This window comes from Bufo bufo, chromosome 3 (genome assembly GCF_905171765.1).
Source record: "Bufo bufo chromosome 3, aBufBuf1.1, whole genome shotgun sequence".
Classification (NCBI taxonomy): Eukaryota; Metazoa; Chordata; class Amphibia; order Anura; family Bufonidae; genus Bufo; species Bufo bufo.
The window spans coordinates 404,321,039-404,333,505 of record NC_053391.1 but is presented as its reverse complement, the minus strand read 5'-3'; the positions used below and the strand labels follow the sequence as shown (position 1 = coordinate 404,333,505).

At 42.2% G+C, this 12,467-nt stretch overlaps 1 protein-coding gene across 1 annotated transcript in view; it reads left to right on the top strand.

The window, feature by feature from the left end:
- LOC120993823 (dynein beta chain, flagellar outer arm-like) overlaps positions 1 to 12,467 on the top strand; it is a 585,582-nt gene that overhangs the window by 343,724 nt on the left and 229,391 nt on the right. Inside the window, exons 75-78 of the mRNA XM_040422290.1 lie at positions 3,398 to 3,549; positions 5,721 to 5,938; positions 9,897 to 10,037; positions 10,405 to 10,608. Coding sequence (XP_040278224.1) covers positions 3,398 to 3,549; positions 5,721 to 5,938; positions 9,897 to 10,037; positions 10,405 to 10,608 — 715 coding nt within the window. The remainder of the gene's footprint in view (positions 1 to 3,397; positions 3,550 to 5,720; positions 5,939 to 9,896; positions 10,038 to 10,404; positions 10,609 to 12,467) is intronic.

Sequence of the window (12,467 nt, the reverse complement as noted above, 5' to 3'; positions counted from 1 at the left end):
TTTGGATTCCGTGAGGGGTATGGTGAGTTCATGTGAGATTTTATTTTTTGACACAAGTTAGTGGAATATGAGACTTTGTAAGAAAAAAAAAAAAAAAATTCTGCTAACTTGGGCCAAAAAAATATCTGAATGGAGCCTTACAGAGGGGTGATCAATGACAGGGGGGGTTGATCAATGACAGGGGGGTTGATCAATGACAGGGGGGTTGATCAATGACAGGGGGGTTGATTAGGGAGTCTATATGGGGTGATCACCACAGTCATTGATCACGCCCCTGTAAGGCTTCATTCAGACGTCCGGATGCGTTTTGCGGATCCGATCCATCTATCAGTGGATCCGTAAAAATCATGCGGACGTCTGAATGGAGCTTTACAGGGGGGTAATCAATGACAGGGGGGTAATCAATGACAGGGGGGTGATCAGGGAGTCTATATGGGGTGATCACCACAGTCATTGATCACGCCCCTGTAAGGCTTCATTTAGACGTCCGGATGCGTTTTGCGGATCCGATCCATCTATCAGTGCATCCGTAAAAATCATGCGGACATCTGAATGGAGCTTTACAGGGGGGTAATCAATGACAGGGGGGTGATCAGGGAGTCTATATGGGGTGATCACCACAGTCATTGATCATGCCCCTGTAAGGCTTCATTCAGACGTCCGGATGCGTTTTGCGGATCGGATCCATCTATCAGTGCATCCGTAAAAATCATGCGGACATCTGAATGGAGCTTTACAGGGGGGTGATCAGGGAGTCTATATGGGGTGATCACCACAGTCATTGATCATGCCCCTGTAAGGCTTCATTCAGACGTCCGGATGCGTTTTGCGGATCGGATCCATCTATCAGTGCATCCGTAAAAATCATGCGGACATCTGAATGGAGCTTTACAGGGGGGTGATCAATGACAGGGGGTGATCAGGGAGTCTATATGGGGTGATCACCACAGTCATTGATCATGCCCCTGTAAGGCTTCATTCAGACGTCCGGATGCGTTTTGCGGATCGGATCCATCTATCAGTGCATCCGTAAAAATCATGCGGACATCTGAATGGAGCTTTACAGGGGGGTGATCAGGGAGTCTATATGGGGTGATCACCACAGTCATTGATCATGCCCCTGTAAGGCTTCATTCAGACGTCCGGATGCGTTTTGCGGATCGGATCCATCTATCAGTGCATCCGTAAAAATCATGCGGACATCTGGATGGAGCTTTACAGGGGGGTGATCAGGGAGTCTATATGGGGTGATCACCACAGTCATTGATCACGCCCCTGTAAGGCTTCATTCAGACGTCCGGATGCGTTTTGCGGATCCGATCTATCTATCAGTGGATCCGTAAAAATCATGCGGACGTCTGAATGGAGCTTTACAGGGGGTTGATCAATGACAGGGGTGTAATCAATGACAGGGGGGGTGATCAGGGAGTCTATATGGGGTGATAACCACAGTCATTGATCACGCCCCTGTAAGGCTTCATTCAGACGTCCGGATGCGTTTTGCGGATCCGATCCATCTATCAGTGGATCCGTAAAAATCATGCGGACATCTGAATGGAGCTTTACAGGGGGGTAATCAATGACAGGGGGGTGATCAATGACAGGGGGGTGATCAGGGAGTCTATATGGGGTGATCAGGGGTGATCAGGGGCTAATAAGGGGTTAATAAGTGACGGGGGGGGGGGGTGTAGTGTAGTGTAGTGGTGCTTGGTGGGACTTTACTGAGCTACCTGTGTCCTCTGGTGGTCGATCCAAACAAAGGGGACCACCAGAGGACCAGGTAGCAGGTATATTAGACGCTGTTATCAAAACAGCGTCTAATATACCTGTTAGGGGTTAAAAAAAACACATCTCCAGCCTGCCAGCGAACGATCGCCGCTGGCAGGCTGGAGATCAACTCTCTTACCTTCCGTTCCTGTGAGCGCGCGCGCCTGTGTGCGCGCGTTCACAGGAAATCTCGGCCATCGCGAGATGACGCATATATGCGTGACTCTGCGCAGGGCTGCCACCTCCGGAACGCGATCCTGCTTCCTTTACTGGCTGGATTCATTTTTCCATCACATTATACACTGCTTGTTTCCATGGTTACGACTACCCAGTAATCCAGCAGTAAAGGGCGTGCTTGCACAATATAGGAAAAAGCACAGGTCTGTCTAATGACTGGGACTGTTGGAGTGCCCATGGTGCAGCACTTTTGTCTATAGTGTGCAAGCATGGCCATTGCTGCTGGATTGCAGGGTGGTCGTAACCATGGAAATAAGCAGCCAGGAAAGGGGGCAATATGGATAATCACAATACATTAGGAAGTGGTGTATATTAACTTTCTCTACATTATAAATGTCATTTGTTGAAGTGAGACAAATCCCTTTAACTTTTGTATTTTACAAAGAACAACCATCTTGCCATATCTGAAACATAAGGTTTGTAGGGCTACATTCAGGAGGATTCACAGATGTTGTGTTCACACCTGGTGAGGTGGGTCCTCTTAGTCGCTTGTCCAGAATAGCAAGTTTTGAGCCTCACAGATAGGCAGTGCTGGTGCAGATATAGCAGGGCCAGAGAACTGTCGGTCGGAATCTAGACCTGATTCAGTAGAGTGGAGTAAAAGTTGTGGAGTTGAGGTTGCAAAGTAGTAAAGTTGATGCTGTAGTGAGGTAGAGTTGATGTTGAGGTGTAGCAGAGTTCATATGGTAATTTAGTGGAGTTGATCCAGTGATGTAGCAGCGTTCATGATGCAAAGTAGCAGCTTTGATGCAGCATTGTAGCAGAGTGAATGCTGTGGTATAGTGGTAACAGTGGTAGATTGATGCTCTAATGTAGTAGAATTGATACAGTGTAGTAGCAAAAGTGATGATGTAGCGTAACATTGTTGATGTTGTGATGTAGTAGAGTTGAAGTAATGATATAGCAAGTTGAGTACAGTTAGAGTAGTGGCAGGATCAGTGGAGCAGAGCTAAATGAAGTAGGGCTGGAGTAGTGATAGGACCAATAGAGTAGAGTTGGATGAAGCAGGCTGGCGTAGTAGTAAGAATGATGGAGCAGAGCTGGACGTAGCAGGCTGGAGTAGTAGACTGTTTAGCAGGGATGCTGAACTTCCTGAATAGTCAGGTTGCCTCCCACTTTCTGAGATGGGTATAAATCACTGGCTGGATGATGTCATTGCTGCATGCTAGGTTGCCAAGGCAACCCAACTTTCAGGAGGAGCAACCAAGGAGGGCAGCAAGGTAGCATGCAGTGCCCGAATTGGGACAGGTGTGTAACAGAGTAATTATGAAATACATAGAATACATGTTATTTTGAGCTAATGAATTGGATTGTAAGACTTTTTGTAAATTGTATATATATATTTTCTATATTTCTATATTTTCTATTTTCATTTTCCACCTTTATTTGTCAGTAGTCAAGGAAGCAATGTTTTGGCACCAATTGAGAAGACAATTTCTTCTGGTGGCCCATTGATTTTAAGCAACTACTGCAGCAAATGGGATGACTTAATGATGCCTCTCATTGACCACTGTTACGCAGCTAATGACAAAAGCAGTCAACAAGGTAAGCTCTAACACTGAAGTCTAGAAGCCAATATAAATGGATGCTTAAAATAGGATCGAAAAATGCTAAGTGCATTAGGCAAAATAGTGTGGAGACAACTCACTTACGTTGCATTAAATGCATTTAAAAATCATTTTACAACAACAACTTTTACTATGACAGCTTTAGAGAATTGTATCTTAAATAGACATGTTAAAAATATTTGCCAGATGAAGGACATTTTGGCTTAAAATATTGGTGTGTACGTGAGCCAGCCTTCAAGATTGAATTGGCTCACCAGAGAACAAGGGGATCTTTCTTTAGGCCCTATTTCCTACTCAATAATGCCCCAAGGATCCACTATAAAACACAGTTGAAGATGATGAGGATGCAGCGAGCTGCAAGGGACAGTTCTTGTGGATTGACAAATAGCTTATCAGGGTTTAGTAATGACATAACCTTGTAGACAATCCCAACAGCATAATTTAGGATGCAGGTAATAGTGCACCCCACAGACACCATTGGCTGTAATTTAGATCATCTCATCATTCTGCCAGACAAAATAGTACAGCTTGCTGCGCTATTTTGTCCTGCATTTTCGCTGTCTGTCTGGAAACCTAGCCTTAGCTTATATACTGTCTATTTGGTATACTTCTGTACACTTAAATATCATTTAAATATTTAAATACCATTCCTTTTGGAGACAACTGCCTCTCCATATTTTCTGTTTCAAGAAATTGTTGGCACTGCAGTGTAAACGACATAAAAGCAGATATTTAGGAAGTAAAAATCCAATAGGGAGCTACATCATCTTTATTGCAATGATTACATTTTGATGACCTAATATGCGTTACAACTTTTCAGACAAGATTCTTTAATGTGCAAAATCAGCATTACTTCAAATAGTGTTTTGCTGCAGTTTACAGTGTCCTGGATGGTGCAGGTTCTTAGTGACATAACGGTATCTTTATATATATAATTTGCACCACACAAAACAGTTCCTTGTAATGTAGAATGTGTTTCTCCCCATGAGGTTTCTGCATGCTCTCACTCTACTAATAATAAGAAGATTTGCTAGGAATAAGGAATAAACGGGAAACAGTAGGATTGTGAACACATAGTGGCTTTTAAAAATCTAGTGTGAACTTAAAGGGGCTATCTGAGTTACAGATATTGATGACCTATCCTCTGAATACATCACCAATGTCACCTATGTTTTAAATCTCAACTCCCATTAACTTGAATGGGATGGGAGATGAGTGTCACGGCGCAGTGTGGGTAGTAAACTTCACATCGAACACAAGAGGGAAGGGAAAAGGTACTAGGCCTGGAAACTAGGGAAAGGTCACCACCTAGTGAATCCCTAAACCAAGCCCTGACTACTATCAGTATGAACAGTCCTCGATGGTAGGAATGTTCATACACAGGAACCTAGAGCCCTATCTGACGCTAAAGGGCCCTGGAAATAGTGTCAGGACAAAATATGACCTGTTCCTTCCCAGCTGAAGGAACAGGAGACTCCCTCAGGCCTAAAACCAAAGATAGGGGAATACAACAAACAAGAAATAGGGAAAAGACACTTAACTCCGAAGTACGCGGACGAGCAGGAACTCAGAGGAGAACCAAACACCAGCACTTCCACAACCAGAAAGGAGCTATCAACCGCATAGCAGGATGGCTAAGACCAGACTAAATAGAGGAGTTGGAATGACCACTTAAGCTACCCCTGAGACAAGAGGTGTGGTCATACCCAGCAACAACACAGCAACAAGTAAAACCAAAGAGGCTGTCAGATCACATCACATGCAGCCAGTCTCTTAGATCTTCTCACCCCTGTCACGGTAGAGACCGTGACAATGAGCTGCAGTACCCGTGCAATACTACTACACAGTGTATTGAGCTGTCTGCGTCCAGTTCCATATACTGTATAGTTTCTGGCACAGCAGTAGTCCAAAACAGATGATCGGTGAAGGTGACAGATGTCAAACCCCCACTGATCTTATATTGATGACCTATCTGCTTCAATTTGCTTCTTTTCTCCATACAGTAACAGTTGACACTCATGCTACAAGTACCTTGTTATCTGTTAAACTTCATTTACCAAGAAATGAACACAATCCTTGAAAAGGAAAGGATGTTTTGTCTTTACTGTTGCTGAATATTTATTGGATCATTGATGTTTTCTTTTTTAGGGTCTTCCTCAATAATCTCATTTAATGGACATAGACTTCTCTGTGCTGATGACTTCAAGCTCTACTTAACTGCCTGTGAACTGGAGCCCCATCTCAACACTACCATAAATTCAGGAACAACCATTATAAATTACAATTTATCTAAAGGAAGTCTGCTTGAGTTGCTTATTAGAAGAGCATTTGTAAAACTCCATCCTAATCTGTGCAACCAGTTTGTTGTAAGTTGTCAGTGGCTATAGAGATACGTTATCTGCCTGATTCTTAAAGAGGACCCGTCGGCTAGCCTGATATGTATGTTTTATGAAATATTGTACTTGTATTTTCCATAAGATGACAATTCTGGAGCGTGTTTACTCATACCTCTGTGCTGTGCTATTCCTTTCTTATTTGTACTAGACATTCGTGAGCAAATTGATAATTGGGTGTTACTTTTCCCTTGTCAAATGGTGTGTCCCTACAAGTCTTGCACAGTGAGAACTGATTTAACAGCGCCAGACTCATTCTTAGCTGGTAACACCCAGCAGTCCATTTATTCATAAATTGAAATGTTACATTATAGGGAATAATAGTATTTATTAAAACAGAAATGTCAGGAGAACTGAAAGGCCCACTTTAAATTTTGAATTTCAATTAGCTATGCAGTGTCGGACTGGGGTGTCAAGGGCCCACCAGTAGAAGTGACTCTAGGGGCCCACCCTATAGTTTCATACAAATATTGACACTAAGGCTACTTTCGCACCTGCGTTCGGGTGTCTGCTCGTGAGCTCCGTTTGAAGGGGCTCACAAGCGGCCCCGAACGCATCCGTACTGCCCCAATGCATTCTAAGTGGATGCGGATCCGCTCAGAATGCATCAGTCTGGCAGCGTTCAGCCTCCGCTCCGCTCAGCAAGCGGACACCTGAACGCTGCTTGCAACATTCGGGTGTCCGCCTGGCCGTGCGGAGGCAAACGGATCCGTCCAGACTTACAATGTAAGTCAATGGGGACGGATCCGTTTGAAGATGACACAATATGGCTCAATCTTCAAACGGATCCGCCCCCCATTGACTTTCAATGTAAAGTCTGGACGGATCCGTTCAGGCTACTTTCACACTTAGATTTTTTTTTAAACTATAATGCAGATGGATCCGTTCTGAACGGATACAAACGTCTGCATTATAGGAGCGGATACGTCTGAGCAGACATCAGACGGACCCGCTCTGAACGGTAGTGTGAAAGTAGCCTAAAGGGGGTTTTCCAATTTGCATCAACATTCTTTAAAATAATCCTTTATATAGGAAGCTGTAGTGTAATAGCGCACATGACCACTGCAGCTATTTACCGGCCTTGGTGCTGTACACCACTGAGGCCAGTGATTAGTTACAGCAGTCAGGTGCGGTACACAGGCATTTTACTGGGGCAGACAAAACATTATGTCCCAGCTGAAGCACGACGGAGAGAACAGGTTATTGGTGCTGGATCAAATAGTGATCTGGATGGTAATTTTAAGTGTTTTTTGTTTTTTTCATTTTTATTTTATTTTAACAGCATCTCTGTAGTTTGGCCTCACAAATTTGAATTTAGGCACCCCCTTTAAGTTCAGTACTTAGGTACCATAACAATACCAAGCTCTGTACTTAGATACAGCAACAGAACTCTTCTACACATGCCGCCACTATTTCATACACACACTGTCATACATGCAGGCACCCTTTCATACACACACTGTCATACATGCATGTACTCTTACATACACACACTGTCATACATGCATGTACTCTTACATACACACACTGTCATACATTCAGGCACTTTTACATATACACACTGTCATACATGCAGGCACCCTTACATACGCACACTGTTATACAGGCAAGCACCCTTTAATACACACACTGTCATACATGCAAGCACCCTTTAATACACACACTGTCATACATGCATATACTCTTTCATACACACACTGTCGTACATGCAGGCACCCTTTCATACACACACTGTCATACATTCAGGCACCCTTTCATACACACTGTCATATATGCATGTACTCTTACATACACACACTGTCATACATGCGGGCACCCTTTCATACACACACTTTCATACATGCTGGCACCCTTACATACACACACTTTCATACATGCAGGCACTCTTACATACACACACTGTCATACATGCGGGCACCCTTTCATACACACACTGTCATACATGCTGGCACCGTTACATACACACACTTTCATACATGCAGGCACTCTTACATACACACACTGTCATACATGCAGGCACCCTTTTATACACACACTGTCATACATGCAGGCACCCTTACATACACACACTGTCATACATGCAGGCACCCTTACATATACACACTTTCATACATGCAGGCACTCTTACATACACACACTGTCATACATGCAGGTACGCTTACATACTCACACTGTCGTACATTCAGGCACCCTTTCATACACACTGTCAAAATGCATGTACTCTTACATACACACACTGTCATACATGCATGTACTCTTACATACACACACTGTCATACATGCATGTACTTTTACATACACACAGTCATACATTCAGGCACTCTTACATATACACACTGTCATACATGCAGGCACTCTTACATACGCACACTGTTATACATGCAAGCACCCTTTCATACACACACTGTCGTACATGCAGGCACCCTTTCATACACACTGTCATATATGCATGTACTCTTACATACACACACTGTCATACATGCGGGCACCCTTTCATACACACACTGTCATACATGCAGGCACCCTTTCATACACACACTGTCATACATGCAGGCACCCTTACATATACACACTTTCATACATGCAGGCATTCTTACATACACACACTGTCATACATGCAGGCACTCTTACATACACACACTGTCATACATGCAGGCACCATTTGATACACACACTGTCATACATGCAGGTACTCTTACATACATACACTGTCATACATGCAGGCACTTTTTTAAACCAACTACAATACATGTAGATTCCTTCCTCACCTCATGGCCTTCTGTGTTGCTAGTTGTGTCCCCAGGCCCTGAGCCAGACTCGTCCCATTCGCCGCAGCAGGGCTCCAGACTGATCACACAGGCAGCAGTCCTTCTAGCAGAGCTGCCTCATTGAAGGACATCCTGTCAGTGCTATTGACTGACAGGTTTTAGTCCAATCAGCACTCCTAGTCAGAGTAAGGTTGTTTCCACATGATCTAATTTACATACAATCGCAGCAAAATGCCTCATTTTTTTGCTGCGATTTTATGTAAATTAGATCATGTGGAAACAGCCTTACTCTGACCAGGAGTGCTGATTGGACTAAAACCTGTCAGTCAATAGCACTGGATCTCCTTCAATGTACATTTTTTAGTCAAGGCCAGAAGTGGATCAAAAAAGGATAGGGGAATATTTAGGAAGGACTTATACTTCTCCTATACTTCTTTTTCCTTCTGTGTTCACATCCAAAACTGAAGTTTGCGAAAACTCCAGAACTTAACTTAACTTGTGAAACCAACTGTAGCAAAAAGATTTACATTAAATGAGAATCGGTTGTTTTGCTTAATGAAAGGAAAATCCGCCAATTTTATAACATAGATTTGAAGGGTTATTCCCATATTTTACTATTGATGGCCTATCCTTAGGATAGACCATCAATATCTGCTGTCCCATCAGAACTACACAGCTCTGTACATTGTGTGGTGGATGCTTGCTGCTGTGAACGGAAAAATAAAAAAGTTATAGATCTGGGAAGGCAGTAAACAAAAATTTAAAAACGTAAAAGATTAAGAGGTTAAAAAAAATTTAAAAATGTGATGCAGATAATTTTTTTCAAATGTTTAATTTTCACAGGTATTAAAATTAAAACCAATTTTTTTTTTTTAAATACCATAAAAATAAATCTATATTATCACCAAAAAAAAAAAAAAAACATGATGGCTTTTGTAGCTACATGTACTTAAAAAAATGCTAATATCTGGTCATGAGGGGGAATAAATGGCCTGGTCTTGAATTGGTAGCCAGAAAAATATAAAGATGGCCAATATTTCAGCCTAACACTTTATTGATCTCCAATGTGAAATAGGTTTTGGTGCAGAAATACAGTATACTAAAAATACACTAAACTAGAGCAAAGTTGTTAAATATCAATGTATATAACTTTATTTTTACAGGAAATGGGAAACATTATCTTGAAACACCAGCAAAGCATAAAGGAACTGGAGAAGAAAAGTAGAGAATGTTTACTCTCCTCAGAATTAAACAGTGGGCATGATGATGTCCATATTATTACACTTTTCGAAGAGAAGAATAAAGTAAGCCATAAGTTCCGCATGTAATTTACTACACAGAGTAATGGCTGTATTACACCAACAGATTATCTGACCAATGTCTGTCCAATCAGAGCAATAATTAGTGTGTATAACAAAAGATATGTGTGTGTAAATGGACATCTGACCAATGATAATCTGTTGGTGTTACAGGCCTTAGTCAGCAAGTTGTGAATAGACCATTATTATGCTTGCTGGTAAACACCCCCTCTCTTGTGTATAGATGGTCTGTTATTGCAGATCAGTCTATTTCAAGTGTTTGGGAATGAGCCATGGACAAACAGTGGTGTTGTTTGTGGAAAAGCAACTTTAATCTCATCTCCTCACCTTGGCTACCATGTGTGATTTCAAGGTTTCAGAAGAACTTGAAAGGGCTAAATCATGTCATAATGACCTGCTGAAAAAGAGAGATGAACTGTACCCGTTGGCACGGAGAGGAGCCCTATTTTATTCCATTTTGCAGTCTCTATGGACTCTTGCAGATGAATATTGCTTTACCTTAGATTTCTTCCTGAAGCTATTTGACTCCGCTTTTGAAACAAGTAAAGATACACAGGTATGGCACATATGTTTTTTTTTAATTTATTTTTTTACCTCAGCTGGAATTAATGTAGTGTTTGAGAAATGCAGTATAACAAAGCTAAGATCCGCCTTTATACATGCTTTTATGGCTCTGGGAAAGAAAATGAAAATTTATTAAAAAAGGACAAATACAGCTGAAGAAAACATTGATAATACTGTAATGTAATGTTTAAAATGAAGGCTGTGAGCACATCAAACACCCTGCATCCACTTCCTGCTCTGGTCCTAGCAGTCATGTGATTGTTGGGGACCAGGTGTCTGCACAGGCTGTTAGGTCTTAGCAAACCCAGATCAGCTTTGCAGTAAGGCTCAATATGCCAGCCCCAGTTACAGGAGAATTCAACTATAAAAATATATAGGGGGACATTTATTAAAACCAGTGTTTTCCATGCCAGTCTTAAGTACCTCAGCGCTGCAGGAGGAAGTGCCAAAATTATGTAGAGGCACAGGCCTCTATATAAGTTTGGCGCTTCCTCTAGCACATATGCAACAAACTAAAATCTACACCAGTTTTCTTGCTGGCTTAGATTTAAGCCATTTTCCACGCCAAAAGAGGCAAGGCAAAAGATAAATGAGCCGAGCCTGCTGTCCTGCCCACTTTCCCGCCCATGCTGTGCTCCCTTTTCATGCCACTTTGAAAAAATGCTGTGAGCAGGGAAAAGTTGCAGATTTTGCCGCAAAATGGTGTGCAACAAATTCCGCTACTTAAATACGACACTATTGTGTCATATATCTGTTAATTAATGCCCCCCATAATGTTAAATGCCCTGCCAAATGTTTTGTATGACCTTATAGGGGGGCACGCCTACACACCTCACACCACAGGGTTTCTAGCCCATCCCGTGACGACCAAACTTTTTACATTTCTTATATGAAAATGACTGTTATGAAATAGAGGACATATTTAAAAAAGTATTTTAGCTGCACATTGAGCTATTAAAAAATGAAAAAAATATGAAAAACAAGCTGTTTTTTTCAACTTGGTGAAAGGACCTAAGTGATTTGGAAATCTGATAGTGCCTCTGTTGCTCGGATGTCTTGGCCATTATGTGTACATTCAGCTGGCTAGGACGCTGTCATTCTTATTTTTTTTATACTGGATCTTTACAGAGCATAACTCTGATTCTTTTCTGCAAGGCACTTGTGATATACACTCACCTAAAGAATTATTAGGAACACCTGTTCTGTTTCTCATTAATGCAATTATCTAGTCAACCAACCACATGGCAGTTGCTTCAATGCATTTAGGGGTGTGGTCCTGGTCAATACAATCTCCTGAACTCCAAACTGAATGTCAGAATGGGAAAGAAAGGTGATTTAAGCAATTTTGAGCGTGGCATGGTTGTTGGTGCCAGACGGGCCGGTCTGAGTATTTCACAATCTGCTCAGTTACTGGGATTTTCACGCACAACCATTTCTAGGGTTTACAAAGAATGGTGTGAAAAGGGAAAAACATCCAGTATGCGGCAGTCCTGTGGGCAAAAATGCCTTGTGGATGCTAGAGGTCAGAGGAGAATGGGCCGACTGATTCAAGCTGATAGAAGAGCAAAGTTGACTGAAATAACCACTTGTTACAACCGAGGTATGCAGCAAAGCATTTGTGAAGCCACAACACGCACAACCTTGAGGCAGATGGGCTACAACAGCAGAAGACCCCACCGGGTACCACTCATCTCCACTACAAATAAGAAAAAGAGGCTACAATTTGCACGAGCTCACCAAAATTGGACTGTTGAAGACTGGAAAAATGTTGCCTGTTCTGATGAGTCTCGATTTCTGTTGGGATATTCAAATGGTAGAGTCCGAATTTGGCGTAAACAGAATGAGAACATC